General features: G+C 31.4%; 1 protein-coding gene across 2 annotated transcripts in view; it reads right to left on the reverse strand.

Moving 5' to 3' along the window:
* LOC127734584 (integrator complex subunit 3-like) overlaps positions 1–16970 on the reverse strand; it is a 46091-nt gene that overhangs the window by 6166 nt on the left and 22955 nt on the right. For both annotated transcript variants that reach the window (XM_052244535.1, XM_052244534.1), the window contains exons 18-30: positions 13600–13657; positions 12630–12730; positions 11168–11212; positions 10150–10269; positions 9386–9479; positions 7950–8009; positions 7452–7520; positions 6887–6962; positions 4687–4800; positions 3959–4007; positions 3186–3353; positions 2572–2663; positions 1911–1983 (exon numbers count right to left, since the gene is read on the reverse strand). In XM_052244535.1, the coding sequence (XP_052100495.1) occupies positions 1911–1983; positions 2572–2663; positions 3186–3353; positions 3959–4007; positions 4687–4800; positions 6887–6962; positions 7452–7520; positions 7950–8009; positions 9386–9479; positions 10150–10269; positions 11168–11212; positions 12630–12730; positions 13600–13657 (1119 nt within the window). The remainder of the gene's footprint in view (positions 1–1910; positions 1984–2571; positions 2664–3185; positions 3354–3958; positions 4008–4686; positions 4801–6886; positions 6963–7451; positions 7521–7949; positions 8010–9385; positions 9480–10149; positions 10270–11167; positions 11213–12629; positions 12731–13599; positions 13658–16970) is intronic.

Raw genomic sequence — 16970 nt, forward strand, 5'->3', positions numbered from 1 at the left:
TGCAAAATTTCCTTAAAATTACCAATTCAGGGTCAGCAACCCAACAACAGGTTGTCAGATTTGTCTGAAAATTTCAGGGCAGATAGATCTTGACCTGATAATCAGTTTTACCCTCTGTCAGATTTACTCTAAATGCTTTGGTTTCAGAGATATAAGCCAAAATCTACATTTTACCCCTATGTTCTATTTTTAGCCATGGCGACCATATTGGTTGGTTGGCGGGGTCATCGGACACATTTTTTAAACTAGATACCCTAATGATGATTGTGGCAAAGTTTGGTTAAATTTGGCCCAGTGGTTTCAGAGGAGAAGATTTTTGTAAAAAGCTAACGACGACGGACGACGCCGACGGACGACGGACGCTCAGTGATGAGAAAAGCTCACTTGGCCCTTCAGGCCAGGTGAGCTAAAAAGTAATTGAGCAAAATCTAAATAAAACAAGGGGGGTGGGGGGTTGAAAGCACTAAAAGGTGTGTATAACTTACAGCTTAATCGTATGAGGAAAAGTAACAGTGTTTTATTGATCACAAGTGTGCTAGCAATACCGTAGATACTCGCCTAATAGTCGATCCTACTATAAGTCGGGGGCCCTTTTCAGCTCCAAATTCTAAGGATTTAGTCTAGACCCTCGTATAAGTCGGACAAAATTTGGGCATTTTTTTTTCAGCTGACAGTAACTGAACGCCGGTAAAACCAATGCAAATCCAGGAATAATACTCATTTCTGCATTAATGTTTGTTTGGTTTGAATTTAGTTGATGCTCATCATGATAATTTATATTGCTGTTAATAATAAAGATGTATTCATTTCTCTTGTTTTGTTCACTGTTCAAATGTTAGATTAGCCATGTGTTGTTTACGTAATGCATCAATGATTTTGTAGGGTATGACTAACAACCTATTGTTTGAGAAAAGCGAATATAAGCCAATATGAACCTGAAAAATTTAAAGTCAATCAACACTTGATGAAAATATTTTTCACAGCATACATAACTCGGTGTTAAATGAGCATGTACACTTCATAATTCTTATTATTTTGTGATGATTAAAGGATTAAAAAAATTAAGTGAAGCTAATCAATATATTAAAATAACTAACTCCAACTCATTAGTGTCATCTGTTTACCTATCACTGATAGTTTTCACACCTTTAGCAAATACAACTCTTTGTCTCTTAATTGGGGTTATCAATGGATTATATTGGCTTGTCAATCAATTTTGTAATTTTTGTTTACCTGAGACACTTTAATGAATAATATTTTGATTTTGGGAATGAATCTTAAAATTATTTTTTGATTATTATATGATTTATAAGCATTGAATTGATATCATGATATCACAATAATGACACAATAACTCCGCTGAAAACATCCTTTCACATATTTGGTACATTGTTATCTCCTTTTCATTTTTGGTTCTTGGCTCTTCTTTTGGGTTTATAGGAAAACCATGTGACCATGAAAATCAATACACAAACCGGAAACAGTAGAATTTCAACACGAATTTGCAGAAAATGTTTACCAAAGAACAAATAAAACACAAAGACAGTATTGTAGTCATTTATTTTCAACAAAAACTTTTTATTTATTGATTTATGTAGGTTTGGCAATCAAAAACGTAGTTTTGACCAGGAAATTCACTCCTGACCACTTTTCTCAAGCTTGGATTTTTCCTCTGGTCGCTAGATCTCGTCTATTAGTCGGTCCCCCTCTCTGGATTATGAATTTTACTCCCAATTTTCCGACTAATAAGCGAGTAGGAACGGTAATTATGCACACTTTTTAGAATTTCGCAAATGTTTTCATTTTTGTACCTTTTTGCATGGACTGGCTCATATGTCTTTGAAAGAACATTCTCATTATGTAACTTATCAATTGCAATATTTTAATTTAGATATATACTAAATACTTACTTAGTTTTAAGAGATTCACTTGCTGTTTGCTGTACCTGTTGTAATGCATGCTGTATATTTTCATTGTTTAAAACTAAAATGAAGAAATATATTTAAAAATATTTGATAGCCCCAAAAAAAAACTCAAATTAAGTATGGTATGTATTTCAATCATACATTTTAAAGTATCTGTCCATTCAAAAAATTAAGCAGAAAAAAATTATTCAGCAAAGGGGTAGCATGATAATAGACATTATTCATATATATATCAATTATTTCAAATTATCATGATTTTAATCATAAATGAAGAAGACGAAATAGTCTGGTCCTGTAGGCTTGAGAGAGCTTACAATGCAATGTTCCATATAATTTATATTCCCAAGAGACAATACTCCTTTGAAAATAAGTGTTTGGCACTGATCTTCAAACTTTGTAAGACATTGCTGATATAAATCTTTAATATAAATTTCACAAACATCTGGCAAGAATTGTACATGTGAGAGCACTTACTCGACATGATTGACAGGAGTCAAGGTTTTTCTATGTTACCCACTCTGCCTTGTATGTAGACAAAAACAGAAGCAAAATAAGAATTAACAAACATGGGTAACAATGAATGCCAGTGTTATCATACAATGAAGCCATACAATATTATACAGCAACACTATAGTTTTATACTCACATGATATATTTTTACAGACTTGTCGAACATGATCTAGGTGTAAAAGAATCTGTTCTATGCTAGGACTGTCTTTCTTAGAAGATGACCCTGACCTAAAACATGGAATAAATTCTTATATTAAAAAATATAGATTACTTCCTCCTTTTTCTGCTGCTTAAACAAAAACTTAAATACTAGGCAAATTTGAAATGTTCAAATTCAAAATGTGTTAAATTATCAATGAAAGCAGCCAGCAGTTTGAGCCATATGGTCAGCCAATGTCTCCCTTTCCAAAGCATCCATCAAAATACTGTTAATTTGTTGCTCCATATTATTGCAATTATTGAAAAAAAAGACTTAATTATTGTGATATCAGACATTGTTGCATGCAAATAAAGCTTTCAAAATTGAAAGTGTGAGTATATATTCTTGCAAAACTATTCCCCTTGCAATTTTTACAATAATTAAAAAATTTCAAAATTTCTGAATATACAGTATCTATCTTACTTCATGTTTTATCTCACATTGGTAAATATCTAAAAAAGGAAAATAGGAAAAAAGTTGTTTTTCTTTTCATATGGTAATTGACATGCTTACAATGACTATAAAATAGAAAAGGACTCTAACATACATACCTTTGTCTTTTCTTTGGAGTACCATTAAACTTTGACACTTGTTGATTGATATGCTCTGCTAATTTATCTTCAAATTCCTGAGCCCAGTATTTCAAAATTGATACAACAAAATAGTCTGTTTTTTTACAGTCTCTACACATAATTATTCTTAACAGATCTGGTGAGGGACTGAAAAATAAATCATTTATCAAGGTCTTTATGATATGAATATGAAAATCTAAGTAATTTAGGTGTGTAAGATTATATAGTAAATGGATATGAACTGGTGTGTGCTGTATCAAGAATTTGTGTGATTAGCACCTGAAATTTCCAAAATATAAAAAAAAACAAAGACGACAACAACCCGACAACAGTTTAGACTAATATTTTGTAAAAATCATCTTCCTGTGCATATTTTTTGGGTCCTCAATGCTCCAACTTTGTACTTGTTTGGCTTAATAACTATTTTGATCTGAGCGTCACTGATGAGTCTTATGTAGACGAAACGCGCGTCTGGCGTATTAAATTATAATCCTGGTACCTTTGATAACTATTTACTGATTATACATAAATATTGTCGTGGTGCTGATCATGAAATGCTGCAAAATCTGGTATTATTATGTTTTCTGTCGATTTTCATAATTCTGCACAAAAAACTAACAAAAAAGTATCAATTTGTCTTTATATAATACAATATTGCAAATACATAAAAACAGTTAAATAATTATATCTTTAAAAAAAATAAGTTCTTTAAAAATTGTTTTATAGATCTATCAGTCGTTTGATATACTTACCATTCTTGTTTCAATAAGACCAGTATACTGGACAAAGCTTCTGCGTGTTCTAAAAAATAAAACAGGTTGTTCATTACATCAAGTTGGAACCACATTTTATGATTAGTCACTATTTTTTTAAGCCTTAAAAACAGTCAGTAAAAAATTGCTAAGATACATCTACACAAGGAGCAAACTTCAATCTCTCTCCTACAGAAAACACTAATTGTCAAATCGAGCCATCTGACGCTATAAGATTGTGGAATCTGAATAAGGTACATAAATCAAGTCTGTTAAAAAAAAAATTCACATTACACAATATTACTAAAATAGATAGGTCTTGTGTAGACTTATATTTTAGCCAAGGAAGGAACCTTCAAAATGGGGTTAACTCTTACAGAGTCCATTATATATTTTTACCAGAAGAACCATATAAGCTTGAACCAATTTTAAACAATGTCTGGCTTGCTGCAATATAGGATTTTTTTTTTAAAGTCTCAACCTCAGGTTAACTGGCTGATCAAATGAAATCTGTAAGGTTAATATGTTTACCTACGTGTAATAAATTTAACATGCATAATGCTTTCAACCAATCAGTTTTATTTTTATTCCTACATGAAGTGGGAATAGTGTAATGAGGTTATTTGCAAGCACAGGCAATACAAGAAGCAAACTATATTTTATGAAATTTTGTTTCCTATATATAATATTGTCTACACCATATGTGGATTTTATCATACAGAACTTACGTGTGAAATCTAGTTTTGGTAAAATGGGCATAACATGTTCCACCGGTATATTATGTGCAGATATTAACTGCCATAAGAAATACTGCTCTAAAGTTTCCCAATCTAAACTGGCATCTGAAATATTGTAAATTTGTTATTATTGTTTTTTAAATATTTTAAAATAAAACAAGTGCACAGAGTCCGAAATACCTGCATGTCAGCATGTTTGTCAGTATTCACTTTTTAAAAGTGGACTAACAGTATGCTACATTCTATATTCATTATCAAACTGACTGTGAGCACTAAAGGGTTAAGGTTGCATTCATTTTTCAGTAGGAAATTCGGAGTAACCGTGAATAAAACAACAATTCAACAACACCTAGGAACTAAGAAAACCATATGGAAGTAGATTGAAAAGTATATGCTATATCCTATATTAATATTCAATGTTCTTGTGAGCATTGAAGGGTAAATATTGTATTCATTCATTTTGCACAGTGGGAACTAACAATTAAACATTGCAGTGTATTAAGCTTTGGCAGGCAAAACTACAATTATGGACAAAGGAAGATAACTCAAATTTTGAATATTACATACATGTGATGGACTGGAGATTGGGAAATTTTGGTCAGGAGTTTAAACCTCAGATCAGGAGGTTTTTTATGGACATTAATTTTGTTGTAAATGTAACTCTCTTATGTAAAAATTGTCTTTTAAAGTGTTTTTTCTTCAATCTTGCAACTTAATGTAATATATCAATGTGTTTACAGTCTCCTTGTAATGATATCAGTCAAAAGAAATATTGAGAAGATTCTGTTTCTGGTTTTGTTTTAGATTGTTGATTGTTGACTGCTTGAAAATAAAGTACTATTATTTAACCTTTCCTTTGAGTACAAAGAGGAAATTAAAGCATAGTGTTTTATTCATCATGTTCATGCCTGAATCTTTTTTATTTCTATTCAATGGCATTGGCATAGATATATAAGAGAGAAATATGTTATACATTTACAACATGATAAATAGATGAAAAATAAGAAACAATAACAATAGTTGTGCATGGTTTTTAAGCATTAATAAAGTCATTTTGCTAGAAAACTTGAGACTGTCATTGTTTCAAACACTGTAAAATATATTAGCTAAAGCACTGCCTATAATACATTGACAAATAAAGCACTGGTCTTGTAAGAAGTACAAGCTGACATGGATGCTTTTGTTAATACACTTGACTCTTTACTAAAGTAATCCTGATCCTGGTAAAAGTTTGTGTAATTGTTAATCTTAACACTGAGGAGGCTGTGAATTGTCTATGAGTCAATGTTTTTCTGCTGTCAGTTTGGATCTTCCTGAGCATGCTGAAGGTCCTGTAATGTCCACATTGGAGTGTGAAATAGGGAGTATTTCTTTGTTGAGTTGAAAATTTATTAAATGTTTTTTTTGGCCTTAAAACCTCCTGTAGTTCCGATTGATGTTTTGACAACAACATTCCACTTTTTTATCAATCTTATATTAATTTTAATTCTCTCCGCGCCAGAAGTCGCATACGGTCTTTCTTTATCGATACCAGTATTTATCTTTGATCATCCTTGGCATGTGCCATAAACAGAAGTCATATTATTATCCTATCACCTGTTTATTGTTTAATCAAACTGTTATCACTTGTTAATTATCTGCAGGCCAGGTTAAAATCTACACATGTTGCGTAATCAGGTATTGTCAGTTACACTGGATACGTTCGATACACTCTGGTTTTACGTTCATAAAATTTTTTACATTCAGGATTTTTTTTCTTCAACAGGAGGATAGGAGGAGACCCCTGAAAACAGGATTATTGTACTCCCTTTGGGAGTTTCACATGTATGATATTACATCAACATTGACATCATTGATATCTTTTAGAACAAATACTAGATTGATGCACCATGCACAATTTATGTAATTTTTTGGACAAGTATAGTTATGCACATACACATCATTTTGTAACTTGAATATCTGAGTATATTTTTCATTGATAAATTTCTTGAAATGTTCATGGATAGGATGTATAGAATGTTGTTCTCAGTCCACTATGTATTTTTTTAATCTCAAAAGTAGTGATAAAGTCTGGAAAAATGGATAACTATCAAGCTAGCCACATAAAGTGTTGTCCAACCACCCCTCCCAAATACATTTTTTCCTGGAATAACCCTTATAAATGATACACTTTTCCATATTTATTACTTACTTAAGACAGACAGAAATGAATCTTTTCTGAACATGATTAGGTGGCCTTGCAGTATCTGACATATTAGCTCTTGGAGCTGAAAAAATATATACTTAAATCAAAAATATGTTGTACTTTCTAAAATATAAAAATTGAATAAAATAGTAATAAGAAAAACTAAGTAGTTAAATTTTTATCATAGTTTTTTTTATTACAATGCTTTACGTCTTACTTATCTGTGGTATAAGTAAAACTGTAAGCTCATTATCATACAATTTTTTTTTCTCCATTGCAATCATTGTTAGCCCTTAATGCATTAACTTCATATATCAAATATTAATTTTTTAGAAGGAAATAATAAAATACAATTTATTTTGGACCACACTGAAGAACATGAACATAATCCAATAAAATATTTGCCCTCTGTGTACTTTGGATCATCCCCCAAAAATTACTGAAGAAATAAAGTCTAAATATCTACATTGAAATTGCTGTTTTTTTAAATTTACAATATATCTGCAAATTCAGCTGTAAAGTATATTTTCGACAGAAACAACATAATGCTAGTTTATCAACAAATAATTACCTGTGCACCATCTATTGCTGACACAATCATGTGTAACAACTCTGAATTCCCAAGAGCTTGGCTCTGGAACTGTTTAAAAAACAATAAATCTTTAATGTTAATACTCAAAGAATTAAAATCCTACATCAAATAAATATTTGCTTTTCAAATGTCAGAGGAAAAAAATGAGGATTGATATGTACTGTTTTTATTTTAATTTCAATATTTTAAGGTGGTGCTTAAATATGATGCAGAATACATATTCTCAAAAAAGTAACTGCATTATTTTGATTCATATTTTGACTTAATATAGAAACAAGGGAATAACTTTTGTATATACATGTATTTCTATGAAGAATCTTGCATGCATAACATTGGTGAGAAATTCAAAGAAAGAAAATCATTTTGGTGTGGCATGTCAATGTGGTTTACAGTCTTAACTTTTTCAAACCATAAATATATCATGTTTACTACCTTTAATTACTTGAAAACCTTAATTTTTTTAATAATGCAACTTACATTATTATAAGTATCTGGCATCAAAAAGGTAAACAATCTAACATCATCTTCTTGACATAACTGTAAAATAAAATTGTATAAAAAAAAAAACAATCATGCCATGCATATAAAATCATCAGATATCATATGTAAATATTTGTGCTCTCTCAAGCATGCGAGGACTTGGGTCCAATCCTAAAACAGGTTAAAAGAAAGACGTAAAGATAATATTAGTTGCTTCATCAAACATATACAGAAAGACAACTTCCTCCTGAGCTAGCACAGTAAAAATTTAACTGAAGAACCTTGTGCAAAGAAGAGAATATTTATACATTAACATTTTATTGTCCTGTCAGAATGTGAATTAAATATTTGACAATCAATCATTCAAACATGTGGCAATCATGCATTTTTAAATCTGACAGTAGCATACAACTCTCAAGTCACTTTATTGTTTTAAGAACCATTACATATTTTGTGATCATTTGAAATGTCTTCACTAAACGTCTAAATTCATTTTTATGTCTAAGTGTGACATTTATATACCCCACCATCAATAGTAGGGGGCATTATATCATCTTCGCATTTGTTCGTTCATCCGTCCATATGCCTGTCCCATATCAGGTTAAAGTTTTTGTTTAAGATAGTTAACCATGAAGTTGTGATCACATCAACATAAAACTTAGAACACATGTTCATTATGACGTGAACTTTTTATAAAATTATATGCCAAATTAGTTTTTACCCTCTATTTCATGGTTCAGACGAGAAAATGTGATAGTGAAAGCAGGGTATGGTGACCTATGGACACATAATCTTGTTCTTTCTTAAACAAATAAGCCTGGGAAAACATGGTTTATATATATACGTTCAAATTGGGCTTTGAACTAGTTTTTGTAACTGAGTATTCTAAGGTACTTTGTGTCTTTGGTGTTTTTGTTATTTGTGTTTGTGTCTAGTACCATTCTAATGAGTAACATTAATGTACAACCCTTCCATATTCTTAATTTGCCTGTCAAAAGCCAGGAACATGTAATCCAGTGGTTGTGATTGGTTGGTGTCTACCATATTTTTTTTTTTTTGTTGTATAAATCATGCTTTTATTTTTCTCAATTGAATTGTTTCACATTTTGTCTTACTGTGGCTTTATATAGCTTACTATATGTTTTTGGTTTTGCTCATTGTTGAAGAATGTACAGAGACCTATTATTGCTTAAATCTGCCTCATTTGGACTCTGTTAAGGAAATGGTTGTCTTCTGGCAATCATATCACATCTCCTTATACCATTTACATCCTATTCAACCAATTTTTACAATTTCCAGTGCCAAATATACAAACAAACTGAAATTTGTTAAACTAAAAGTAATACAGAATGCTGTATATGTAAATTGCATAAGAATTAGGTAAACAATGCTTTTTTTTTTTACTTTACATTAAATACAAGCAAAATATTTACCTTGAGATCAGACATCAAACAAGATTCTAAATCTTTGTTATCCATACTTTTACAGAAATCTTTATACGTCAACATTTTTTCATCATTTGCCTTGCTGAAATCAACAAATTTTAATGAACATCAAAAACCAATAATTCAAGTAAACATAGAACTCTTATTTACAGATATGTTGAGATTTTTAAGCTCCTATCATTGATCAAGTGTATGTTTTTTGGAATGGAAAAGCCAGCATCAGAAAACGTTTTAAAAACAAATATTCCAGTAACTGATATTCAGTACTGAGGTACCAGATACTTATATACTAAGATGCATGGATGCCAATAAAACTGGACATTGGATGTCCATGATTTTTCATAAATAGCTATTTGAAATGGACCTATTAAGAAAATTTAACATTAGGTATTGACCATAATAAAAATGCTTGAAAGTCAAAATTTGCATTATACATACCACTTTCTTCATAGGCAAAATAAAAATAATAACATTTTCAGGCCAGTAATCCTCAAGTCTAAATTCAACATTTTAATAAAAATATTCATAAATAGTCTTTTATTCCTCTATCAACTTGCTTCTTAAATAATGACATAAGTTCTGCATCATGATTATGTCAAATGTAATTTAGACAGATAAAATATGTAATATGTACATGATGTAGAGAATCTGATTTTTATTTTAGTTTTGAGTATGAAAACTTTTAGATTAAATACTTCTTTAATCACATGCACATGCATTTCTTCAAGAATCAATTAATCAATCACACTTACCCAACCTTAAGAAAATACAACATATGGTATCCAATACGAGGTTGTTTTGCATACATCTCTGTTAACAGCTGTAATATAGGCTGTCGATTTGGGTCTTCTTCTGCCATAGAGGCTAAGAATCTGTAACATGTAAAGTATAATTTTCACATGTTTTGGTTAAATTTCTGACAATGTACACAAATACAGAATAGAATTTATTGGTAATTGTAAAAACAGTAGATTTTATACATTTCATGTATGTGAACCTCAATATATGCTGTATACAAAATGGATAGATGGATGGCTGTTAAACATCCAGTGGAAAATTAAATGCATATTCAGGACAAAAACATGATAATAAGATATGAGTATAAAACCTGCTTTGTACTAAACCGTCATGCTGAGCCGGATTTTTAATGTGCAAGTTTACAAGGTATTTTTCTGCAAGAAGACATGTCACCTTACCCGGAAACATTATTCCGACTCTAAGCCAACCAGTCTTTGTTCTTACTCTTAAATGCTGCCTTCTTAGGGGAGAAGCAGTAAATACCATTTTTTTAAGTCTTTAGTTTGACCCAGCCTGAGTTTGAACCCACAACCTCCTGCACTGGAGGCGAAAACACTGCCACAAGACCACTGAAGCGGTATTATTCAATATGGAGAACATCTTTAAATCATACCCTGTTTTTTCCTATGTCAATTTTCAATTTATACCCAAATGTACATTAAGATTTTCATATTGAGTTGTAATGGTTAGTAGTAAAATTTCCATACAGCCAGAATGTGCAATGTGTTTAATATAAAGTTTGAAACAAAGTAATATTGAAGTACTGTTAAATAACTTATTTTCACAAACAATTTTATTCTACATTTACTTTCGAAAGTAGTCATATACAATGAATATATCAAACAACAATAATGTTAGAAAATTTCAAACAAAATTATTTGGAAAAATGGCTAGAAAGGGCTAAACTAGTAAAAAAAGTACCTGCAAAAATAAGTTGGTTTTCATTAATACTGAAAATAATGCTAAACTTACCTAAAAATTACAAATAATGGGGATCCTATAGAATCTTCTATAGACCTATAAAGAAAAGAAAAAACTATTTATTTAGTAATATTACCATTCAACTATACACTAAAAGAAAAATAACAATACATGTAGAGCAGGGCTTCCAAAATTATTTTTAGCCAGCCGGACATTTTATATATTATCCCGATTTTAATCCCTTAAGACAAAATAAACAAAAGGCAGTTATGGTAATCAGTTGCCGAGTTGGCCATCCCAATGATTGACATTAAAAAAAACGATATTAAACTTTCTTTGATTCAAATTTGAAGTTCTGACGTAAACTGTTAAATTGGCAGTGCATCATTCGAAGTGTGCAACATCAGCGTACTTATATCTGCCTTAGACTCTTTATTTGTGCAAAATAACGTTGTCAAAAACTTTACTTTCATTTTTTGGTGTAATACCGGATGATATCTTGACAATGGTAAAACATGGACCAGAGACGGATACGTAAATTCCGTATACGTATGCAAAGTATGAAATCTTTCTATGTTATTTCTTCAAGAATATATTCGAAATAAACGTGAGATAAAGGTATCAATGACAATTTAAGCATTTTTTGAAGAAATTAGGATGCATAATTAAATGTCACACCTGCGCACATGTGTACTAGTTCAAACAGAGACATGTCTCTGGTTCAAACAACGTGGTTATGACGATTTTTCATTTTCACCTTTTTAATTATTTCTGATGTAAATCTTTTTGACTAAATTAATTAGATGCAAACCGCTGAAATGTAAGAAAATAACTTTTGAATAGACCGATCAATGTCCGGTTCAAAATAGTTTACCTGTCACCTGAACAGGTAAATTTCAGCTGTTCATCAACTAATTAGCCTTGATTAAAATGAGAAGGTATTAAAGTAGGGGTTGTTTTGATAGTACTTAATGATCATGTCACTTTTATGACCGTAAATGTGTGGCTGTTAAAGGCGGAATGTTGGGTCAAAAAGATCGTGAATTATGTTAAAATGACCGTCTCTTAAGAAAGCCTTGAAAACTAAAAAGTAGATGACCGTTTCATGCTTTTCCCAGCCGGACTTTTACCGGACATTATACAAATGTCCGGCATATATGACCGTTTTGGAAGCCTTGATGTAGAGTCACATTACCATTCAAATCTCAATAAACAAAAATACTTCAGACAAACTAAAACCTTTATTAGAAATCTAATCATCTTTTTCAATAACTGCATACATGAGCCGATATTGCTAATTTTAATAGAGGAGTAATATTCAATATTATTTCAATAAATGAAAAATGAAGTTAATGTCAGTGTAACACAAGACAATACACATCTTAAGGTCTTCAATGACAACAGATGACAAGCCCCAACATTATAGGACAGGCTTTAACTATAAATATATGTACTTTGTTCTTGAAATGAAAAGAAATGTAAGTTATTTCTACACTGTTACAGTATTACATACTCATCATCAAGCTCCATAGGAAATAAATTACTACTAAAATGGTTGACTAATATCTGACATAAACAGTGTGACAGTGAGTAAGCCATCTCATCAAACTCTTCCTGTAATTAGAAAAAAACTTGTTTTTAAAACTGCTTTCAATATCAATCAATGTTTTAAAGATACAAAAAAATAGCGGTTTTTATCTTTACCAGCTATGTTTACAATTTGAAGTTAGTTTTAGTGTTTTCATTTTCATTCTCATCTATAACAATACAAAAGTAATAATAAAAAAATTCAAAGAAAAGGGCTTATTTGAAGCTGATCCTGGCATTGAAATACGCTACACTATTTCATTGTTAAAGATGAAATTTATTATTCAGGTGTCTGTGTTTGGTTTCATTTTCTTGTTGTATGGTAATGACCAGATGACTAAGTTATCTTCAATAATATTATCACTATGTTAATTTAAAACCCCTTTTCTTAGAGAAGTACTCTTCTAAAAATACATAATTAAACTATTTGATTTATCTCTATCATCTTATGAGTACAATATAAAACATCCAAACTGGATGCTTACATAAAATTGATTGACTTATTAGAAAGGGGTTGCAATATACATTGCTGATTCGTTTACTGCAACATTTTTAAAAACAGCTTATATCATAAATGAACATGTAACTCCGAGCAGTGTTTTTCACATTTCGTGGTTTGAACGCTTCAGTGATTTATAAACATACACTTCACTTTTTTTCCAACGCATATAGAAATACATTCCTTCCTCAAAAAGAAAACATCTTTACCGGACAGATGCACTTATACTTAGAAATATTCATGTAGCTCTAAATCTTTTTTCTAGGGAATTGTTAAATCTGAACATCTTAAATACATTATGTTATTACTATAAACAGCAACAGACAAGATAAATGTGTTGGTATTCTAGTAAAATAATGGTATTCTATTCTGAAACTATTAATAACTAGAAACTTACATCTTTAACAACCATTTGCATCAACCTGTCCATGCTCTCACACTGTATTTCTTGATCTCTGAAAAATAAACAATTTGTACTAGTGTCTCATCTATGTTTACTCAAATTTGGTGATAGAAAAGTTTCTATTAAATTTAAATTCCAGCAAGTATGATTAAATGTTCTTAGGAAGAGATTAACCATTTCATACATGTATATTACTGTATAGCGAGTTATTTTGGCGGGGTGTTTATTTTCGCTTATTTTGGATGATAAACAAAAATCACGAAAATAAATTCCGCGAAAATTTATGCATACTTTTGGTAGTTTCGAAGTTAACATGGTAAAAGGATTTTGTAAACGATCTATTTTTTCCTGTCGGCAGGTCAATAAAGGTATATGTTAGTTTTAACAAGATAAATGCCAAAGGGCATTGTACATAAATGTATTTTATAAAATGACTGGCAGGTGTGTATACCCTTATTAATAAGTGTCAATTAGAATAAGAGTGTAAGGTACTCTTATCAGGTAATTGCCCTTATTAATTAGTGTCAAACTATATAAGAGTTGTAAACACTCATGATAATTTTGTTACCTAATTAGTAAGTACATCAAAGGTCCGGTCAAATTTGTAACTAATCAATCGTAAAATTTACAAGACGTTTGAATACCTGTAACAAATATCTAAGTTAGCGGTATTCTAATTATTAACTGTATCAGAATCTAATCAATAAATGAGAGGTCATTCCAGTAAACAATAAAATGCTCTGCTGGGCGCAGCTTGATACGACTGCAGAGGTCGAACCCTGAACAGTTGGGGAAAGTATGGACACAACATTCAAGCTTGATACAGCACTGAATTTGGATTATAATTTAATATTTGACACAGCATATTTTTCTGACACAGAATGAATGTGGTCCAAGAACTTAAAAAATTTTAATTTACCTATCCAAACTATATCATTATTATTTGCTTTTATATATAAATCAGAAATAACCAATTTAAAATGGAAAATTTTAAAGAAAAAAAAGGAAAAAAAAAATCCCCCCTCCCAAATTTTTTGAACCCCCTTATGATTCATCACCCCAAACTCAATCCCAGCCTTCTCTTTGTGGTATGGTACCTTGCAGTACAATTTCAGAGAGATCCATACACTTGAACACAAGTTATTGTTTGGAAACTAGAAAAATGCTGTTTTTTTGGCCCCTTTTTGGGCCCAAATTCCTAAAAATTTGTGGCAATTACCCCCAAAATCAATCCCAGCCTTCCCTTTGTGGTATGGTACCTTGCAGTACAATTTCAGAGAGATCCATACACTTGAACACAAGTTATTGTCTGGAAACTAGAAAAATGCTTGTTTTTTTTCCCCTTTTTGGCCCCTAATTCCTAAAATTTTGAGGCAATTACCCCAAAAATCAATCCCAGCCTTCCCTTTGTGGTATGGTACCTTGCAGTACAATTTCAGAGAGATCCATACACTTGAACACAAGTTATTGTCTGGAAACTAGAAAAATGCTTGTTTTTTTTCCCTTTTTGGCCCCTAATTCCTAAAATTTTGAGGCAATTACCCCCAAGATCAATCGTAGCCTTCCCTTTGTGGTATGGTACCTTACAGTACAATTTCAGAGAGATCCATACACTTGAACACAAGTTATTGTCCTGAAACTAGAAAAATGCTTGTTTTTTTACCCTTTTTTTGGCCCCTAATTCCTAAAATTTTGAGGCAATTACCCCCAAAATCAATCCCAGCCTTCCCTTTGTGGTATGGTACCTTGCAGTACAATTTCAGAGAGATCCATACACGTGAACACAAGTTATTGTCTGGAAACTAGAAAAATGCTTATTTTTGACCCCTTATTCCTAAACATTTTGGGCAATTACCCCCAAACTCAATTCCAGTTTTCCCTTTGTGATATGGAACCTTGTTGTACAATTTCATAAAGATCCATACACTTACACACAAGTTATTGTCATGAAACTAGAAAAATGCTTGTTTTTTTACCCTTTTTTTGCCCCTAATTCCTAAAATTTTGAGGCAATTACCCCCAAGATCAATCGTAGCCTTCCCTTTGTGGTATGGTACCTTACAGTACAATTTCAGAGAGATCCATACACTTGAACACAAGTTATTGTCCTGAAACTAGAAAAATGCTTGTTTTTTTACCCTTTTTTTGGCCCCTAATTCCTAAAATTTTGAGGCAATTACCCCCAAAATCAATCCCAGCCTTCCCTTTGTGGTATGGTACCTTGCAGTACAATTTCAGAGAGATCCATACACGTGAACACAAGTTATTGTCTGGAAACTAGAAAAATGCTTATTTTTGACCCCTTATTCCTAAACATTTTGGGCAATTACCCCCAAACTCAATTCCAGTTTTCCCTTTGTGATATGGAACCTTGTTGTACAATTTCATAAAGATCCATACACTTACACACAAGTTATTGTCATGAAACTAGAAAAATGCTTGTTTTTTTACCCTTTTTTTGCCCCTAATTCCTAAAATTTGGAGGCAATTACCCCCAAAATCAATCCCAGCATTCCCTTTGTGATATGGAACCTTGTGGTACAATGTTAGAGAGATCCATACACTAACACACAAGTTATGTCTGGAAGTTACAAAAATGCTTATTTTTGGCCCCTTTTTGGCCCCTAATTCCTTAACTGTTGGTACCATAACCCCCAAAATCAATCCCAACCTTCCTTTTGTGGTATTGAACCTTATGGTAAAATTTCATAGAGATCCATTCACTTAAACTAAAGTTAGAGTGTGAAAACTAATGTGTCTTCGGACGACGACGACGACGCCAGATGACGACGACGCCAACGTCATACCAATATACGAACGCAAAAATTTTTTGTGGTCGTATAAACATCACTTAAACATAACAATAGACACTTGTTTGTCAAGTTTTACAACTTTTTAACTGCAACAATTTCAGTATCCACCAAAATATTTAATTGGGATTTAAGAATCCACCAAAATAAAAACCGCCAAAATTTTTCGTATACTTTGTTGCCCCCAAATCGCGAAATTTTATACCTGCAAAAATAACCCGCTATACGGTATTAACTGTTTCACATTTACATGGAAAATAATCTACTCTTTCTTTCTAACTGTCAAATATGATTCCAAAATTCCTATCCATAAATAATATATCTTAACCTTAGATAGGTGGATACTATAGAGGGAAAGATGCATTTAAACTAAATGTTTTACAAATATTCCAACATTCCTATACAAAAACATGAATAAATCATTAAGCATTATGCAATATAGGCATATACTTTTTTTTTTATCATTACCTAAATTCTCTTCTCTAAATTGTACATATGACATCTGTACAGTTTAGGAAAATACAGTTTAATAACGTGTTTAGGGAGCTGGGAACT

The sequence above is a fragment of the Mytilus californianus genome, unplaced genomic scaffold (assembly GCF_021869535.1).
Source record: "Mytilus californianus isolate M0D057914Y unplaced genomic scaffold, xbMytCali1.0.p SCAF_3, whole genome shotgun sequence".
Lineage (NCBI taxonomy): Eukaryota > Metazoa > Mollusca > Bivalvia > Mytilida > Mytilidae > Mytilus > Mytilus californianus.